The sequence below is a fragment of the Halichoerus grypus genome, chromosome 5, assembly GCF_964656455.1.
Source record: "Halichoerus grypus chromosome 5, mHalGry1.hap1.1, whole genome shotgun sequence".
In the NCBI taxonomy this organism is placed as follows: domain Eukaryota; kingdom Metazoa; phylum Chordata; class Mammalia; order Carnivora; family Phocidae; genus Halichoerus; species Halichoerus grypus.
In genome coordinates, this window is record NC_135716.1 from 5,043,963 (window position 1) to 5,064,073 (window position 20,111).

Below are 20,111 nucleotides of genomic sequence, written 5' to 3' on the forward strand. Positions count from 1 at the left end.
TGGTTGTCCCTCCTGGTACTAGACGGCTCAGTGCTGCTCTGACCTTCAGAGTCTTTACCCCATCCATCCTCTGCCACGGTGTTGGGCTGGCTGATAGATCAACTAGGCCTTGACAGTGATAGAGAGAGGGCTGGTGCAGCAAATAAAAACAGAGAGGCATTTGCACACAAGGATCACTTCTATTTAAAGGCCACATCACTTTGAATCCAGCGGGTCTAAATAGGTCTGCATTAGCCTGGCAAGTCTGTTTCCTTCATGACAAAGTGCAAATTAGAGCAGGCACCTCTGAGCAGCCTTGGTAATCACCTGGGATTTTACATGTTTTTCTTCCGTCTGCTGAAGCTACAAGGCAGGTGTTGGCTTGCACGTCACTCTGCATTGGGGGCTGAGAGTGACCCTTTCTTCCTGTTTCCCTGGGATTCTTCAAGCTATCTGAGGACAATGCACACTGCACTTGAGCTGTTTTTCTTTGCTGGTTGCACTGGTTTTTTCCTGTTATTTTCTGGGCTTTCTTTGCAAACATGCTATTTCATTCTTTCTGTAGTGATTTATAGAGGACCTACATTTTGCTAGGAGATGGATGTATTTTAGTCAATCACCTGAGACTTCTTGGTTGTTAAATAGATAGATGTGATGATGAAGCCACACGATGCCTCATCACATAACAAATACCAAGACTCCTGCCTCTTTTCCTTTGAGCTGTGCTCTCTTCATCTGTGGTAAAATCTTCCTTAGCAATTTCCTGGAAAGATTAAGGAAAAGTAACGTACATGAAAGCATATTGGAAGCTGTAAAGTACCACATGGCTGGTCATTTTATGAATAGGTAATCATTGCCTTATATTAGAGAAATATTAGCCTTATTTATTTGAGAATGTTTTTATATTTTCCTTAGGGTGCAGTTCATGTGTTAAGTGGCTCTGAGAAATCCACCTGTTTGCTTTCCATAACTCTGGTCAGCGGATGCAGTCACGTCTCTCTTCATCATCAAATAGATGTGTCTTCCTGAAGTTGAACTCAACTTGCAAAGTTTAGGGATTAGGGTGTATTTAGAATGCTTTGGAAGACACTGAGTCGAACAAGTTCCTTTGAAAACTTGATGTCTAATGCCATTTGAATTCACTTAATCTAAAATTCAAGACAGTGTTTTCCGCATCATACATGTTATGTGAATGACATTTTCAGGAGAGAGATTCTATGGGCACTAAGAAGTCCTTGGAGAAGGAAAAGAAGTTTCTGTCCTTATTTCTCTGTTCTCTTCCCTCCTGATTTCAGGAGAGGAGGATTACGGAAGGGCTCACAGAGGAGGGCACATGTGAGCAGTTGAGCAATTTAGCAGACACCAATTTCTAGCCGAGGAGCACTACATGACAAGATCAGATCATGTGGTGTGTAAGGGATCCATAAGGTTCTTCCAAGATGCCAGCCCCGTTCCCTCAACAGCAGTCTTTATAGGATGGGATGCCATTCTTCTATGGTTTTAATCTTCGGACACCACAGTGCATTTGGGGGCCGTGACCTTCCTTGAGCTGGACTGACAGCAGAGGAGGCTGCAGGGACAGGGCAGGCCTGGAGTTCATGGGCTCCTCCCGGTTCTTGTTTTGCAGACAGCAGCAGCCTGCACTCAGCCTGCGCCCGTGAGAACGCCGTGCACAGCCGGGTCTTTCAGATCTTATACAGGAACGAAGAGGTCCCCATAAATGACGCCGTCATCTTCCGGGCTCATTTGCTCTTAGATGGAGAAAGGGTAAGTCATGCAATCTGCTACAGCCACAAGTACTTTTGTATCTGTTGCTGGGTAAATGGTAAGTGAAGGAGAAGCCAGAGATTTGCTCTAAAGCCCGGCAGGGATTCATGACTTTAGAGAACCCACGCACTTACTTATTTATTCTTTTTTGTACTTATTCTTTCATTCATATGCTTCCTCCTGCCATGTTCCGAGCAGTTTCCATTAGCTACCTGACTGATGCTTTTATTCCTTCTTCATGTGCCCGTTTGCTCCTCAGTTCTGGGGCCCTGTCAGGCAGTCAGTCAGCAGACACCTACTGGGTATTTGCTTTGTGCAGGGCTCTGTGTTGGGCCCTTGGATGGGGGACAAAGCTGCAGAAGGCGGCAGGAACTCTACCCTCGAGGGATTGGGAATTCAGTAGGAACATAGGTATAGAAAGCACCACCCTGGTGGGTGACGTGCACGATGCTGGCTGCATTTACAAATAAACAAAGGGCCCCAAGGATGGAGAGATGAGCTCTGTGGGGGACATCGATGGTTCCACCAAGGAGCTGGCTTTGAGACGCACGAACTAAGAGTCCCTCAGATGAAGAGAAATAGAAATGGCACCCCATGCGTGAGGAAAAGCCCATAAACCTTGGGGATCTCATTCCATTTGTGGGAAACTTGATCAAAAATTCTCTTTTCCTCAGATGAACACATTTCAAAGGAATACCTGAAGTCTAAGCCCTTGCTCCCACTTGCCCAGTCCCACCTCCGATCCCCATTGCCACAGCCGGCTGCTCATTTCCTGCTAGAATACCTTCAATGATGTGGAAGTGTATTCCCATTTTAGGAAAGTCAGATTAGAAGCATGTCCCCTACTCCCATTCCCTGAGTGGTGTGTGGAACAGCTCCTGCTGGCCAGGTGACTTCTTCCCCTTCTCGTGCCTCATGGCTTTCCGTCCACGTCTTTCACAGTCTAGGTGGTAACCAGGTTCCACTGTGTGGCTGGAGGTGAAGAACTCATTCTTCATTCATCAATCCGTCCATCCATCAGAGATTTATAGAGTACCGACTAGGACCTACTATGCGCTAAAGATAGAACAAGAAAATATCCCTGGTGTCTTGGGGCTTATATTTTACCATTAGATCAGTACATTACAGTGAAGTCAAATAAATAAATCCTGTACATCCCACCCCTGAGCCTTGCACTGCTAATGCTCAGCTTACTCGTCTATAAGATGCACCCACAAGGGCGCAAGAGTGGGAGCTGGTACCCCTGTTGGAGTTCCTGTGAGGCTACCTGGACCCCACATGGAAGAGAATGCATGGCAGGCCCACTCAGCAAGACCTCGGCTGCTTCACGAATGCCCAGAGCTCAGCTCCTACACAACCTTCTCACCGGATGGAGCTTATTCCCTGGAGGACAAGGGACAGGCAGGGGAGGCCTCCCTGAGAAGTCAACATTGAGCTGAGACCCCAATGCCAAGGAGCCAGGCATGCCAGGAGCTCAGGGAGACGGCATCGTGGGGGAGGGCACAGCAAGGACAAAGGCCCTGAGGTGGGAATGAGGTTGATGTGTCCCAGTAAAAGCGATAAAGCCAAGGTGACTTGCACAGTGAGTGGAGGGAAGAAGCAGGAGGTGAAGCTGGAGAGGTGGGTGGGGCCAGACTTGTGTTGCGGGCCACGGGAGGGAAGGCGGAGATTATTCTTGGGTGATAGGGAGCCATTGATTTGGTCAGAAAGGTGGAAGGGCACGATGTTTATCTTAGATTTTGCCCCTCACCCCCACCCAGCCTGTGAGCTTCTCAGGGCTGGAGTCTCCCCTGTCTGTCTGTAACACCAGTGTCCGCCAGAGTACACGCCGTCGGAGACCCCCAGCTAGGGTGAGCAGATGACTCAGTTGGCGAATGAACCAACTGAATTTGGAATCCCTCCTTTCGGGGGCTTTGTAACCCCTTTCTTTCCAAACAGAAATGAATATCCCCAGTGTGCCCTGTTAGCCTCCAGGTGCCCTGAGCCCCGTCTTCCTTGTGCCATCACAGTGACCATGAACACTGTATCTGTAATTGAAATCGAAGAGACCCAAACAGCTGCTCTGAGCTGTGCCCGCTGTCTCCGGATGGCTGGCGCATCGCCCCCCTCTCTACCTTCCCCACCTGCTTTGGACCCCGTTGCTGATTGTAGGCATTGCTCAGTAGTATCCTTACCTTCTGGTTTCTGTTTGGGTTCAGCTTGTGAGAGGCCTAGCGGTGACTGGAGGAAGGGAGGAGAGTGGAGCCAGACTATTCACTCCCCAGGCTCCTTCCATGCTGGGTCGGGGAGGGCTGCTTGTCCAGTGTGCCGGGGCCTGGCTTGTGAGAGCCAGAGGGACACGTCTCTTTCCACCTCCCCATTCAGCGATGTCACATGGGTAGCTGGAAATCAGTTGTGGTGGAAATATTTGCACCAGAGAAATCGGCAATGCTACAAATCAGAGTTTTTAATTTTCCTTCTGAGAGCCGCTTGTTAAACATTTAGCCACGGTCTCAGCTCAGGTCAGGGGGCTCACTCCATGTAGCTTTCTCTCCAGTTCTGATAACCATTCCCTCGGCCTTTGTTTCCTGGTCCAGGGTGGCCTGGACATCCTGCGGTGACCAGCCCTGATGCATGGCCCTCATCTATGGCTTTCCATAAACCCTCCCCACACTCTTGTGAATCATCCCTTCCCTGAACTGCACACATTCTTCATTTTGAGTGCTTATCATCTGCTTCCTTCTTGGGCCCAGTTTAGGAAGAGAGCGCTGAGGTTATTTTGAGTGTTAAGGAATTCCAAATTAGGCTGTGCGCTCACACTTGGCTCATCCAGATTATGGCAAGAGAACATCAGTTTACCTCTCATGGACCATCATCCTTTGGCATGTTGATCTCAGAGCCCTTCCGGGCAGCAGCTGTATTAGGAGGCTGGGTTTGGACATTGCTCAGGTGTCTTGGTCATCTTTCATCTGAATTTACCACGTGCTCCCACCCCAGCAGTCTATAGCCCTTTCCTAACACCCAAGTTCAGCTCATGTGAGGTTGTAACAAGCCTCGGTTTTGAGGTTGAACAGGGAGTCCCTGTGACAATACATATTGCTTCCTCCCTCTACTGAGTCACTCATCTCTACAAGCCAATAGTTTGCTACAGTGCTGGGGTAATCCAGACAGCAGCAAACAATGCTACAGTTAATCATTATACCCAAGTCAGTGACAATTAAAGTTAGTTGGATATGTCCATAAACATTATATATCGAGAATGGATGCATTAGCTCTTTTCCCGTGCATATCTGTCTGTGTTTGACAACCAAAACACTGCCTATAGCCACTTGGCCAGAGTTCATGTTCCCGCGTGCACACAGCCCATCATGGTGAACAACAGACCCTTACATGATGGCTACACGTCAAGCATACTGGTGCACATGCTACGGGAAATGCAGACATGAGGATTGTGTCCGCACTATGAGGGCACGGGTCAGCAAGACATGACCATGAAGCCATCCCAGCTCAAGGCACAAGATGGGCTGTTTTCATGATGGTTGCGAAGAGTGAGTGTGAAAGTAGGATGACTGTTTTATTTACATACACTCTGTGTAATCAATCAGAGGATTTGGGAAGGCTGACAAAATGCATAGAATGGTAAAAGGAAAAAACAACAACAATAGAGTTAGCCAGAGTATAGGGAAAACACAAAAAGGGGGCGGAAAAGCCTGGAAGCCCGGGATGAATGTCATAGACCAAAATACACAAACACGGTGTTGGATGTTGCCAATGGCAGCCGGCACGTTCAGCACCGAGCTTCCCAGCAGCCTCGGAAAAGACGACAGTTCTTAACAGCAAGATGCTTAGTGCCCTGAGGAGGAAGAGGAGTAGATTACATCAAAAAGTCTTTATCAACAAGGTTGCATTTTTATAGGCTTAAAAAAGGAAAGTATTTCTCAAAATGTGATTCTTTGTTGTATCCACATCACAGAACCCTGGCATACTTGTTCAAAATGCAGATTCTTGTGTGTGTGTGTGTGTGTGTGTGTGTGTGTGTGTGTTTGTCAGCTTTATTTATCCTGCAGTCATTTATATGAGCAGATCCCTTAAGCATAGAGGAGTAAAGAAGAAAGAATTACAATAAAAACATAATTCAGTACATTAATAACCAAACCCAGTGTTCATATGTGGCCCTTTATTAAGTCTTTCGTGTAGTGATCCTTCTGTGGTAATAACTTACTAGGGAGTGAAGGTCAGTGTAAGATCTCCAACATTAGGTTGAGCTCATTGCTTTCTTAATACTGATATGTATCTGCTTTATTTGAAATGGAGATTTTTTTTATTATATTAGTCACCATACAGTACAGCAATTGCACTCCTGGGTATTTACCCCAAAGACACAGATGTAGTGAAAAGAAGGGCCATATGCACCCCAACGTTCATAGCAGCAATGTCCACAATAGCCAGACTATGGAAGGAGTCGAGATGTTCATCAATAGATGACTGGATAAAGAAGATGTGGTCCATATATACAATGGAATATTACTCAGCCATCGGAAAGGATGAATACCCAACTTTTACATCAACATGGATGGGGCTGGAGGAGATTATGCTAAGTGAAATAAGTCAAGCAGAGAAAGACAATTATCATTTGATATCACTCATATGTGGAACATAAGGTATAGCACAGAGGACATTAGGGGAAGGAAGGGAAAACTGAAGGGGGGGACAACAGAGGGGGAGATGAACCATGAGAGACTATGGACTCTGGGAAATAAACTGAGAGTTTCAGAGGGGATGGGGGTGGGGGGATAGGTTAGCCCGGTGATTAAGGAGGGCACGTGTTGTAATGAGCACTGGGGGTTATACACAAATAATGAATCATGGAACACTACATCAAAAACTAATGATGTACAGTATGGTGACTAAAAAATGCGGATTCTTGAGCCCATCCCAGACCTAGTGAGCCAGGCAGAGAGAGTTGATTCAGAGTTTCGAGTTTTTACAGAATGCATGGAATTTCCACAGGAGGCTATGATGAGCTTTCAAGAGCAAGGGTAGCGTATTGAGGGCAGGGAAAAGCAGTGACATAGATGGCAGATCTGGGGAAGAAAGCTTCACTTGCAATGGGGCAGAGGTGGCACGGGGGGGCGGGTGGGTGCTGGACAGGAGAGTTAAGACTCAACACGCAGCCCCGGGCATGCCCTGCTAAACACCACATGCTTACCTGTTCTGAAAGAAGGAGGTGCCCTCAGGAGTCAGGAGGAGGGGAGCTGGGATTTGGAAAGGTCCATCTGGCAGAAATAAGGAAAGTGGGGCCCAAAGCTCCAGAGCGTGGAGGGAGTGCTCTGGTCCATGTGAGTGCTGGTGAGCGCCATGGCAGAGGCAACCACAGTGGGGATGGGTGGAAAGAGTGAGCTGTGTTTCAGCCGAGCACAGCCCATAGACCTGGGCTCAGGTTAAGCATAGGGGATACAGCACGTCCTATACTCAAGAAAGTTCAGTGGGAGTTGACTATATGGTTTGGCCATGAAATGGGCTTGGGGTCCATTGACAGCCCAGGGTAGTTAGGAGAAGACACATTTCTTTTGGGGGAGTGATAGGAATTCAGGTTGAGTTATTATAACAGCCACATGATCTTAACACGAATAGCACCTTGTGTTTATTAGGTGTGTGTTGTGTGTCAGGCATTGTGCTGAGTGCTTTTCTTGGGAGATCTCATCGAATCATCACTCCAGTACTGTGATGTGTATTACAGATGAGGATGCAGAGATGTGGAGAAAGTAAGTAATTTGTGCAAAGTCATGCTGCTAGGAAGTGGTAGAGCTGAGATTTGAACCCAGGCAGTCTGACCAGGGCACCTGTGTTTACGAGCAGTATGCAGGCCCGCCATGTGGAGTCGGTGCACGGAGGGTCCTTGGGGGGGGGGGAGCAGGCCCACGGGAATTTAGAAATAACAACAATAACTAATATTTGTTGAGAATGGTCTTTGTTCATACACTTGTTCAGCCCTTTATGTGTTTTTTCTTAGTCACACAATAGCAGTGCTGTCTAAGGAATAAGGGTAATATTTTACCCTCGTCTTCCAGATGAGAAAACCGAGTTAGAGAGGTTGATTGGCCCAGGGTAGAGCCAAGAATGGCACCCATGTAGATTGTTTTCCAATGTTACCTTTCCTACCCGGCTGTGATGTAGCTCAGGAGAGAAGCTAAGAATGGAGGGGAAGAAGTGAGAGTCACCATTATGAGGGGTGTCGAAACCAACCAGGGAGAGAATGCACAACCCAACACGCAAAAAGGCCAAAGAAGCAGACGAACCCTTGACCGAATCTAGGCTGTGGGATTCACTCACAAGTTGACCTTGGGAAAGTTGAATTGGGAACATGGTACTACACTGAGCCTCAATGTCCTTATTTGTGAATGGGGACAATATTTCTGAATTCACAGTCTTCTCCACACACAATAAGAGAGAATGAGCAGTGGACTGCTACCCAGGAGCTCCTCTGCAAATCTAGTTACTGTTACTACATCCATGGCAACACTACATGGCTTCCTGGTGTTAAACATCGACTCTGAAAGGGAGGTGATGTCTTTAACCAAGTAGGACAGAGCAATGGAAGAGCATGCCTACAAGTGTGTATGCACGCATGCATGTGCAAATGTGTGCATGTGTGTGTACCCTTCTGCATGTACCCATGTACGAGTGTGTGTGTGTGTGTGTGTGTGTGTGTGTGTTTCTGGAGGGCGGGGAAGGCAGCCAACAGCCAACGGTGAAATCAGTGGTTAAAGAAGCCAGTGACTTCATTCTGGAGCCTCTTGGAATTAAATTATTGAGACATCACTAAAGGCATAGCCAGGCTCAATCTAGCCACAGCTCATCCTGGCCCAGGATTCCTCTCCTGGTTCCAAAGGAATTGCAGCAAGTTTAAAACTGGAGCGCACAGTGAATTTTTGCTAGCCAGCATGCTCAGGAGGTGGTTAGGCGGGCTTGCTTTGCCAATCTCACTTCCTAGGAACGGGTGGCAAGAGGCTCCGTTGCTTGGGTTGTGTGTACGAAGCAAGGTTTGTGATTATGCAAAACAAAGCTAGAAGCGGAAGTTATTCATAGCACTTGGATCCAGCAAAATGTTAACTTTTAAATGCTTTTTTCTTTTTCGAACAAATTTTAAAACCCTGGGGACCTAAAGATAAATTCCATCCATATGTCTCTGCCTGAGTTATGCTTAACCAGGAACGTGTTTCCAGAGATGCCTTTGGGTAAGAGATTTCCACCCCTGTGGGATGAGGACATTTTGCAAAGAAACAAAACCCAAAAGGAGTGGGGGTGGTGAAGAGCTTTATTTATTCCTCAGGATACATGAATACTTTCTATGTGGCAGGCTCTATTGTGGGAGCTGGAGATCCAGAATGAATTAAGACTACTCTCTCCCTTAATGGTGACTGATTACTGTGGGCACAAGGCAAGAAAATGGCCAGGGGGGTTTAGCCACAGGCCAAATGGCGAATGTCAGTGAATGCCGGGACCCTGATCCAAACAAAGCTTCTAGATGGCAGCCCTGTGTTGCCAGATCCAGGGATTTTTTTTTTTTTTTAATAGAAGCTGGAAACTTGCAATAGAAATGTGAAGTTGCCTGATTTTTGAACGTTTGGGGTTTGTGATTTGCATCTTGCAGCTTTGCGTGGACTGAACAAAATGTGTCTGCAGATAACAATTTGGCTTACTGGCTTCTAGGTTAGGAACCTGAAACAATTATAATAGGAAGCATTGAATGCTGAGACAGAAATTAGAAACCAGGGTTTTGTGGGTTGCAGGGGAGAAGGGCTCTGGCCAACCTGGGCGTGGGGAGGAGCCCGAGTCCTGGCCCAGGAGCATAGTGCTTCCCTGGGTTTCTCCACTGAGCAGGGGAGGCAGTGGGATCTGGTAGTCTGCAAGCAACCTTCCTGGAGGTGGGGGGATGGGGTTCAGTGTGGGAAAAGAACAACGGGGGGTGCCATCTTTTAGATATATGTGGGAAGCTGGCAGGTGAAACAAATAGAATCCTTTGCGAATTGATGAAAACAGGAAAGTTATGAATGAAAGCAGCTGTGGAAAGGACAGGAAATGCCAAAGTGTCTCGAAGTGTAAATGGTTGAATGTAACGGACCTCAAGACAAAAATGAAAGATCTGCTTTCTTAGGAACCTGAGCCACCTTGGGGAGTGACTTCACTTTCCTGAGCGTCAGCAGCCTCCTCTGGACTCCCGGAGAGTGGTGCCCACCAGGCGGGCGTGCCTGAGGGTAGAGACCATGTCACCTCCAGCATCATCCCATCACTAGCCAAGTGGGGTTTCCTGTGGTCAAGTTCACAGCTCCCCCCTTCCCAGAGCAGGTGCCACGGAACACTTCCCTCCTGCCTAAAAGGATTCCAGATCACATCTGTTGGGGGAAATGTGGTTCTCAAAAGTCCTGCGATATAGCAACCTTATTAACTTTTTTTTTTTTTTTTTTTTTTTGCACATTGGCTTTTCCCCCACGTTTGACTACATAAATCCCTTTCTTCTGTTTTCCTGGTAATACCCACGGATCTCCCCTTCAACTGGAATTCCGTGGAACGTGCATGGGAATTCCGCTTCATGAATAAAGGACATTAGCCTTGTGGCAAGATGCTTTTCCTAAACTTTGAGAAATAGACCAGCCACATTTTTTATTTGGGCCAGATTGACCCCTAAATCCCTCGCACTGTGTTTCTCTCGCAGGTGGAAGAAGCACTAAGTGAAGTCGATTTTCAGCTCAAGGTGGATCTGCACTTTACCGACAGTGAACAGCAGTGAGTGTCCCTGACGTCTCTGAATCGTGGTCCTATGACTTCCTTCCTCCAACCCTTCCCTGCCCCCCAGGGAAGCTCATGGCCGTGAACCTCAGAACATCGCTCAGAAGCCCGGTTCCTGAGCAGCTGCAGTGTCCTCCACTGCCACAGCCCACCGAGCCACGGGGCTGGACGTGTCCGCGTGGTCACTGCAGACGGCATGCACTTTAGGCAGGGTGCTCACGTGCTGTGTGCACAGAAAACAACCTGCCTGCTTGCCTTCATTATCCGGCACCTTCTCATCCCTGACACCTCCATTCATTTTTTCAGTGCAGTATTATTTTCATTAGGTCTTTAAATTAATGACCCTACGAAGCGGCAGGTCTCAAGGCTCTTCCTGAATCCAAGGAGATGCGGCCAGGATTCTTCATCTTTGTACTAAATGCCCGCTATTATGTTTCAACTCTGAAAATTGAAAATCCATTTATGTCACCTGTTGATTAAACAAGCAGGAGACAGTTGCTCTTCTTTCCCATAACTGCTTCCTCTCAGCCTGTTCTGGGGCCTCCTCTCCTCCTCCAGGCGAGCTGTCAGCTGCAGGTTCTACCAGGTCAGAAAAGGATAGCCCCTGTTTCAGGGCTCATAAGTCCAGTCAGGGATATTAGCAAAACTCTCTCATCTGGTTTATGACATCTTCTTTGCCCCCGTCCCTGCCTGCACCCACCACCCCCAGCTCCAGGCTAGCTCAGCTCAGGAAGCTCCCTGTGCAGGCGCGGGGCGGTGGGCGGCTTCATATTTGTTCCTGCCTCCTTCTCCACTGGGGTGTGTGGACCTTGCAGGGTCAGGCATGGTAAAGAGGGAGGAGATTGCGGGGCAGAGGGCAGGGGTCATGAAGGGCAGATTTAGTTGCAAGCAGCTTCATGCAGTGGAGGCTGATTCACTGGGTCCTTTGTTCTTGGGGTGTCCCTATACATTCCTTGGGGATCTACCCATTAATTAGGCAAGCTTCCTCACACCCTCCCCCCCACCCCTCCACCACCAACCCTGCAGTTCTTTGATACAACGATGCTTCCTGCGGCTGGCTCAGCCACTCCTTGCAGGAAGCTCTTTTGGCATATTCTTCTCCAAAGAACCCACATCTGGTCCTTGGGAAATGAACAAAGGCACTTGCTCCCTCACTGGTGGGGCCTCCCTCCCCCTGCAATCCTGCTCACTCCTCCTTGGGCCGATGCAGCCCCCTCAGCTTCTCTCCTGAGGACTTCTGCAGGATGAGTCAGGCACGAGGACCTATGTTCTCTCAATTCTAAGGGACTTGATCAAGTTCACTTGAAGATCCCTCTCATGAGGCTTACAGTTATGGAGGAGACACTCCTTTTCCCTCTGTTCCGTTAGCAGATTCTCAGAGAATTATTCTGACCACTCTCCACAAATTAATCTGCCCTTCTGGTGTCTACAACCCCTTCAGCAGATACTTCATGCTCTTCTGTGGATAATGGAGAACCAGGTGGCCAATGGTCTAATGCTGGCGGAACAATCCTCCGATCCCCCAATCCCTTCATCCCTTCAAAGTTCAGACTCCCTATTGGAACTTTCTCCGCTTTCTCAAGGACTTGCTCATCCCTGAGATTGGTCTGGTTGTTATGGGAGTTTCCGTAACATGAGGAGTTGAAGCAGATGAGATTCTCTGAGATGTTGGTGACCTGATGTGTCTGCACCTTGAGAATGGACATCTGCTGATGTGCAAATGGTCATGTCTAGTGTCTGGGGCGTCAGGAGTATCTGTCCCTGGTCTTACCGTGGGGTCTGGGCTCAACATCACAGATTCCTCATTCTTGTCTGGACCCAAGCCCCTCTGGCCACGTGCTTCCCTCATCCCTGCTGCTTATTCCTTCGTGGGATGGTGGATGCTTGGGAAATCTTATTCGCCTCACACCATCCCCATGGTTTGTTGTTCTAGCACCATATTGAACGTAGAGCCCCTGCAGGAGGCTGGCTTTCTTCCTAACCTAGAAACTCAGAAGTGAAGCTCCTGCCTCTGGTCTCATATGCCCCTCAACTATCTATGATTTCTATCATTCACCCATCTCATTAACCCACCTGCCTTCTCTTCCTGCACGTGCTTCCTTCAGAGACATTCATCTGTTACTCCATGGGAGACATTTCTAAGTCATCAACGAACCCTACACCTCAGCCTAGGAGTTCTCCATCCGTTCCACCAGGCAGCCTGAATGATAGTCATGGTAGACCCAGGAAATGAGACCATCTTGCTGTCAAAACAGTTAATGGAGATGGGCCCAAAGTGCATGAAATTCAGCAGCTCAGGCTCTGTGCTCATCAACCACGAGATGTTGGTCAAGTCCCAGAACATTCCTACATCTCAGCAGCCTCATTTATAAAATGGACATTATTATACAATCGGGGCCTCATAAGTCTGTTATGAAGATTAACAGAGACAATATCTCAAGTGTGTGGACTGCTGAATCAATGTCTTCTTCCTCTTTGTGGCTTCCTAGATGCACATGGGGCCAGGCTTCCTTGTGTCCCTTCCTCTCTATAACACAGAGCACTTAATCACAATCAGAGCAGGGGGCTTCATGGAGTATAAGATGAGCTAAGAGGAACAGGAAACCAGAGGCTGGGGAAGAGTTTATAATGACATATTTTTTCATTTTCATAAATTGGGTTTCAGGATGATACAGCGTCTGTAGTGCATCCTGGGGATACACATTAGGCTTTGAAACATGACCCAGGCAGAGGCTTCTTTAGAACCACATAGGCCAGGGTGGAGACCAACCAGAGAAGCACAGTATAGAATATCGGGGATTTCAGAAGGTCTCTTGACACCCATCTCCTCCAGTGGTTTTCGCTGTGGGTAGGGCGATTCTGTCCCCCAGGGACATTTGGGCCACATCTGGAAACATTTTTGATTGTTACGCAGGGGATGCTCCTACTTACATGTAATGGGTAGAGTCTCTGAATGCCAAGAAACATTCTGCAGTGCACAGGACAGAACCCCCTCCCTGACAAAGCCTTATCCCCTCCCCAAAGTCAAGATCACCCTGCTCTAGTCTACCCTCCGCTTGCACCTGCTACGTTGCAAAGGCCCACGAGCATATGCCTGCACAGAGACAGGGAGCTCACTCCTTCCCATCAGATCCCATTCTGTCCCTGGGCAGTTCTGCCTACGAGGAAATTCTTCTTTATTTAGGGAACAAGTCCTTTTTGTGTGCCTTCCTTCAGTTGCCCTGGATTTTAGTCCTTGCAACCACTTAGAAAAATTCTCAGGATGACCCTTTAAGATCAGATAAACAAGACTCTTCAATAAAATGATCTCTTCATCTCCAATTAAATATCAGGGCTCTTTCTCTGTGTGTTTTTTTTTTTTTTTAGTTCCTTTATAGAAATGCAGACATTCTCCTCTCATTGCTGTCAGGTTTACCTCATCCTTTCTAAATTGAGACCCCCACGAACTGAGTTTTATCGCCATTGATTGGCTCTATCCATTTTAGAGCACAAAACAGCTTTTACCTCCTCTATTCTGAGGTCTTTACTCCTATTAATGTGGCTTAAATTCTTCCCATTTTTGACCCCTTTGCTACCCTGACGTGCTCTTCACCTCACGTCGTTCTAGCCTAAGAATATTTCTGTGATTCCTACAAGCCTGTGAGCGAATGGATTCCAGTAGAGTCCAGTACTACAGAATGGACTGCGTGGTCAGATAAACGTGGTCTAGCATTCGGTTTTCTCTTGTGACTTTGAACAAGTCAGTTAACTCATGCTAGCTTTACTTCCTTGCCTGTAAATGGAATAATACTAGGAAAGACCTCATATGATTGTCTTACGGATTAAGGGAAAAAGCACTGGATTCAGTTCATAGTAAGGCCTCAGTAAATTGTTTTCAGAATTGAAATGACTATAAATGTTAATGACTTTCTGAGGCTCAGGAGGTATACTCCTAGCCCCTTCCCCATCAGGCTTCTCCTGGGGAAGAGAGGAGGCCCTGTTTGTGGTCTGTTTGTGGAGTCACATTGGGCTGCAGTGATTTATATGCTTGGCTTTCATTTGCACAGAAGGATTCCAGGAAGCAGAGCCCGTTGGGCTGGGTCTTGGAAATTTGCTCGCTTTGCTCTCTCTGTGTCTCATTTCCTCATCTATGGAGGAATGAGCAGTTTGTCCTCTATTTTCTGAGATCTCTGCTCTACTCAGGGAAGATGCCCCACCCCGGCTACCCAAGTGCTCTGATTCAGAGAAACTTGGAAAACCTGAGTGATTGATTTCCAGAGCTTGAGATTAGCACTGGAGGAGTTTTATTTAGAGAAGAATCAACCCTATTTTTATCACCAGAGGCTCTGTTGGACTTTGCCTACCAGCCAGTTCATCTCTTGGGAATCAGACATGCACCAATGACAAAATGCTAGAACAAAGGTAGAGAAATCCTTGATGAAAGTGGTCAGACTGTTTAACCGATATGCTTCGGGACTCATTTGTTCATTTGGTCAGGCAATTATTCTTTTTAATAAAGCAAACATTGGGGCAGCTCCTATAGTATGCCAGATACGATGTTAGGTGTTGGGGATAGAAATGTGAATTAGTCACATTTCCTGGCCTTAGGAGGTAGAGATATAGTAGAGAGTGCAGATGTACAAAGGAAGTGCTTTCTTGCATGTGGGGGGAGGGCGAGGGGCAGTGGGGGGAGGGAGTGGGACAGTGGGGAGAGGGTGAGGGGCAGTGGGGGAGGGCGAGGGGCAGTGGGGGAGGGAGTGGGACAGTGGGGGAGGGCGAGGAGCAGTGGGGGAGGGGGAGGGGCGGTGGGGGGAGGGAGCCCAGGAGGGCTTCAGTGTTGAGATGAGCCCTGACAAGGGTCCAAGTGTGTCTCCCTCACTGGCCTGACGGGGGGCTTAGTGCCTGTGGCCACAGTGCGTGAGCCCTGGGGGCTGCCGAGAAGTAGCTGTGAGATGCCTCCTGCCTTCTTTTTCTTCTTGGACACGGAGTTTCTTCATCTGCCAATCACGGGAGAGATGATTTCTACCAGACAGGGTGATTGTAGGGATTGAATAAGATGCCGTGTGCATGGTGGTTGTCCCAGATGAGGCTCTCACACAGACCTGCCTGGGTGACAGCAGGGATGGCCTGCCGTCACTCACGGGCACTCACTCACCTGCCTTCCAGGCTGCAGGACGTGGCGGGGGCCCCCCTGATCAGCAGCCGCACGCTTGGCCTACACTTCCACCCCCGGAGAGGTCTGCATCACCAGGTCCCTGTTATGTTCGACTATTTCCACCTGTCAGTCATCTCGATGACTGTCCACGCTGCCCTCGTGGCTCTGCAGCAGCCCTTGATCAGGTAGGAAGCGATGACTACGATCCTGGAGGTGCAGGGGCGCTGCTCTGGCTTTCTTGGTACGCTCTGTCCCCGGCGCAGCTGAGGGGCACGGGGCTGGCCGGGATTGATGGGTGCAGACCAGAGGAGCGTCTCCCAGGCTGACAGTTGAGGCTCTGGGCCTCCCTCAGGAGCAGGGGGGCGGGGGGCGGGGGATGTGGAGGGGGGCATCAGGAGTCAGGGGTGCACGGGCAGGGAGCCAGGGTCTGAAAACCTGCCAACAGTGGCTCAGACCTGGCTACGCTAGAGACAGATCCAACCTGGGCCCCATGCCAGGCTTTGTTTTTTCTAACGGTGCCTTATCTGAGAAGTCCCTGCATGTCCCTGAGACACACAGTCTTCATCTCTAAACCAGGAGCACTCATGCGGCCATGCACAGAAGATTGTAGTGACTCCCAGATGAGGATGTGGCCAGGCCCGGGGCAGGGGCTCTGTCTTCTGCCCCCTCCCAGCTTGCTGTTTGTTCCAAAGCAGGACCCCGTGTGTGGCCCTGTGTTCTCCGCATCAGTGAAAGCCCATGAAGTGCTGAGGTTTCAGGAATGCCACAAATGGAAGAACAGAGCTGGTACACTGTGTTTTGTGCCTGGCATGGCCAGACATACGCCAGGTCAGTTCGAAACCTTGCCCGTGCACGTGAGCATGAGTTGCTCAGGTGTGCAAAGGGACATTCAGAGAGAGAATCTTGCAGCCTGAAGTGTCAGGATGGAGCTAACTTCCCAGTGTCCCTTTTCAGGACAGCTTCTCAGTGCGGGGAGTTAAAGTGCCTGTGGGAGAGACTCTGGTCCCCACGGTTTATTGTTGGGTAAGGCCCAGGCTCTGATGGGCTGCCGGGGTCAGGAGTAGGGAGGAGGAACCTGGATCCTGACCAGGTGACGTGGCCAAGAGATGCTGTTCCTGGAGGCCTTCACTCAGTCTCTGGGCCCCTCGGCCGAGCTCCACCTGGGCTGTGCTTGCTGATGGGGCTAATTCAGACACTGACCTTGAATGGTAGACAGGACGCCTATGTATCAAATCAACCATAGTCCTCAAACTGAGGAGTGTCGCCCAGAGATAAAGTCTCGGTGGGCTGAAGAGCATAGTTCCTGAGAGAAAAGGGGGCACCGCATAGGGCGGGCCTTGGGCAGCGTTGGGTTTTGACCTGGGGAGAGCCCATAGGGGGTTAGCTCAGGGCCTGAGAATGGAGCCAAGGGCACTGGGGGTGGAGGGAGCTGGTGTCCTGGGCTGTGTGAGTGGAGCGCCTGGTCCCCGGCCTCTACTGGCAAGTGTGGACATTCTCCTGCCCATCGAGGATTGGGCTCCTCCCTGGAAACTGGACCACTGTAAGGGAGACCACGGGACTAGTCATGGTTCTTTCTCCACGGCTGTATGGAGGGCCTGCTGTCCCGGGAACAGTGTTAGGACACACACAGTATACTAAGGAGACATCACCATAGACTTTTCCCTCCAGGAGTGCAGAGTGGGATGGAGGGAGCCCGTCTGCACTGACGGCATTATCATATGGCAGAGGCTGCGCCGAGTTTGACAGAAACATTGCAGAATCAAAGGAAAGCAGACCTGAATTTGGGACATTGCAGGAGACATAGAGTCCAGAAAGCAGTCCAAAGTATGATGATCCTGCAGAGGATACCCCCTGGCTGTGAGCTCGCTCCGAGGCTTGGTGAAGAGTGGCCTTGGCGTAGACATGAGGACATAGTCTGTCTGCTGTCAGGGATGCAGGGCAGATGGCCAGTGTCCTGTGAGTGGCCGGCTCTCCACCGCTGAAGGTGAGCCAATAGCCCGGCTGGGAAAAGCAGAGCTCCCTGCAGGCGGTTCTGAGTCCCTGAGACGGAGCTCTCAGGCCTCGGCTGCATCAGGCCCATCCTGATGTCTGGCACCGCCAGGGAATTTCTGGGGGTCCTTGGAGAGGTGTCTAACTTCTCTAGACATCGGTTTCAACATTGAAATAGGGGAGGGAGGGAGGGAGGACGGGAGGAAGGGAGAGAGGGAGGGAGGGAGGGAGGGAGGAAAGAAGGAAGCAAGGAAGGAAGAAAGGAAGGAACGAACGAACTTAAGAAATGAGCAGTGAGACTCACCCAGCAGAGATGACAGGGGTACACTGAGATGAAGCGCACATTCCGTGTCACACATGGTGCACGCGTGGTCCGTTAGTGGTGGGTGTCCTAGGCTTTAGCCGTTTCTGGAAAGGCCAAGCCAGGAAGCTCTGGGATGAACAGATCAGATCCGGGACCCTAAAAGGCTTGGAGCCTGGCAGGGCAGAGACGTGCTTAAGTATCTAACCCTAGTTCAGTGGTGCAAACCATCCTGGGAGCATGATGTAGGATGTGGTTAAAGTGTGGGCTCTGGGGTGTGAGGGATCTGGGTTCTGTTCTGAGCCTCCTGCCGATTAAGCTTGTTAGCTCAAGCACGTGACTTCAGCTCCCTGGGCTTCTGCGTCCGTGCATGCCGGGAGGTTATTAGGAGGATTGAATGAGATAGTACACAGAGAACCCTTGGCCCTGCATTCAATGGATTAATATCTATGCATTGCCTGCCATGTCGCAGGCCCTGCTCTCAGCCTCCTGGCTAGCACCTCACAAGCACGTACTGAATTGAGGAAATTTCAAGCTTGGGGAAGAAGTAGTTCTGCTCAGGGGAAACCAGGGCGGTCTTTAGAGAGGAAACAGGCTTTGAGCTGGACCCCGGGGGATAGAGATTGTGACAGTGAGAAATAAATTGGGGAGGGTAAAGATCACATTTCACAGTATAACTAATGACAGGTTACAGAACTGAGAATCTGTTTACTGTCTAAGAAGGAGACATGGGGGATTTTCAGCAAGAGCATCACTTGATTAGACCCGTTTTGTGAAGATCCCTCCCATGGCCAGAATGGGCTGGGCTGGAAGTGACATCAGGGTAGAGGTAGGAGGACCAGCAGATTAAGTGTTCACATTGAGAAGCAGGTGTCACTCCTCTTGCTGCTGGGAGCGCTGATACTATCTAATGAGGATTTGGGATCTGGAAACTCCTCGTAGAAAATGTAACCTTCTGATGGAAAGAGCTCCTTGCAAATCAGATGCAGCAGAGAGGAGCATGAATAGACATCCAGCGTCAGAGCCCGGCTTCTCCCGGGATGGGGGTAAAAATAGAACTGTCTTCTGTTCTCTGGATTTTACAGGAAGCATTTCTATTAGTTAGCTCACAGTGGCTGGGAACAGAGGGAACCCTTTAAAATGATGGGGAATACCTGTCAAACAGCGCGAGCTCTAGTTCTTCCAGAAAAGTGAGTTTCACATCATCAGTTAAATCCAATCAGGAAGAAGCAGGTGTGAAATTAAAATTTAACCTCAAAAGACCTTCTGCCTTTCCTGAAACACCCCGAAGAAGAGAATCTTATTTTTCATCCTTAAATGGGGAGAGATGGATTTTAGGTGAGGGATTCAGATCCACTGCAAAAGCCAATCAAGCCCACCGTAAAGTAAAATAACCAGTCACTCCCGTCATGCATTGGCAGTCTGTCCCCAAATGTGCCCTGAGCATCGCTGCTCACGTGCACATTCTCTGTTTCCCTGCAATGTTCCTTTCATCCATTTGTAGCTACACTGTGCACTTGGCTGAAATCGCAGTTCCAAGCAAATCAGAGTAGTGATTACATTACACTCGATTATATTTGTGGTGTTATCAACAATAGCGATATAAAGACAGTAATGGTTTTGTGAAATTTTATTGTATTTGTGGTATTATTGACAACAGCTAGAGCATTTATGGAATCATTACTTTTTGCCTGACCCCGTACTTACAGCCATGTTGGGCTGATCTCATGGAATCTTCAGAGCCTCTGGGGAAAGTGCTGAAACCCACCCTTCCCACGTGTCGGCCTTTCAGAGGCACCCAGAGGCTAAAAACGTACCCGTGTCACGGAGCTTATGGGTGTTGCTGCTGGGCTCGGAGCCAGGGCGGACCGGCCTCTAACTGCTGGGCCCTTCTCCATGAGGATCACCCCTAACACTGTTCTGAGTTTGCCTTCATCCTGTTACATCTGCCTCCCTCCCTAGACCAAAAGTCTTCACAGAGGGGGTCGTGCCTGCGTCCTCTGGCCCCCGGCCACCTAACACTCTGCCCGCTATGTGGCTTGCACCTAGTACATATTTGCATAAATGAATTAAACAGAAATATGACCGGAGCCTCATTTCCCTGTCAGGATTTTAAGCAGGCACGTGAGACGCTTGAACTAAATCATTCCAGGATTATTTCTTGAGCACCTG

General features: G+C 49.1%; 1 protein-coding gene across 2 annotated transcripts in view; it reads left to right on the top strand.

Moving 5' to 3' along the window:
• FAM135B (family with sequence similarity 135 member B) overlaps positions 1 to 20,111 on the top strand; it is a 274,207-nt gene that overhangs the window by 177,877 nt on the left and 76,219 nt on the right. The window contains exons 4-6 of one of the 2 annotated variants that reach the window (XM_036089386.2): positions 1,607 to 1,746; positions 10,442 to 10,512; positions 15,661 to 15,834. In XM_036089386.2, the coding sequence (XP_035945279.2) occupies positions 1,607 to 1,746; positions 10,442 to 10,512; positions 15,661 to 15,834 (385 nt within the window). Of the gene's footprint in view, positions 1 to 1,606; positions 1,747 to 10,441; positions 10,513 to 15,660; positions 15,835 to 20,111 lie in introns of those variants that run through there. The other variant, XM_078071970.1, reaches the window with a different exon arrangement.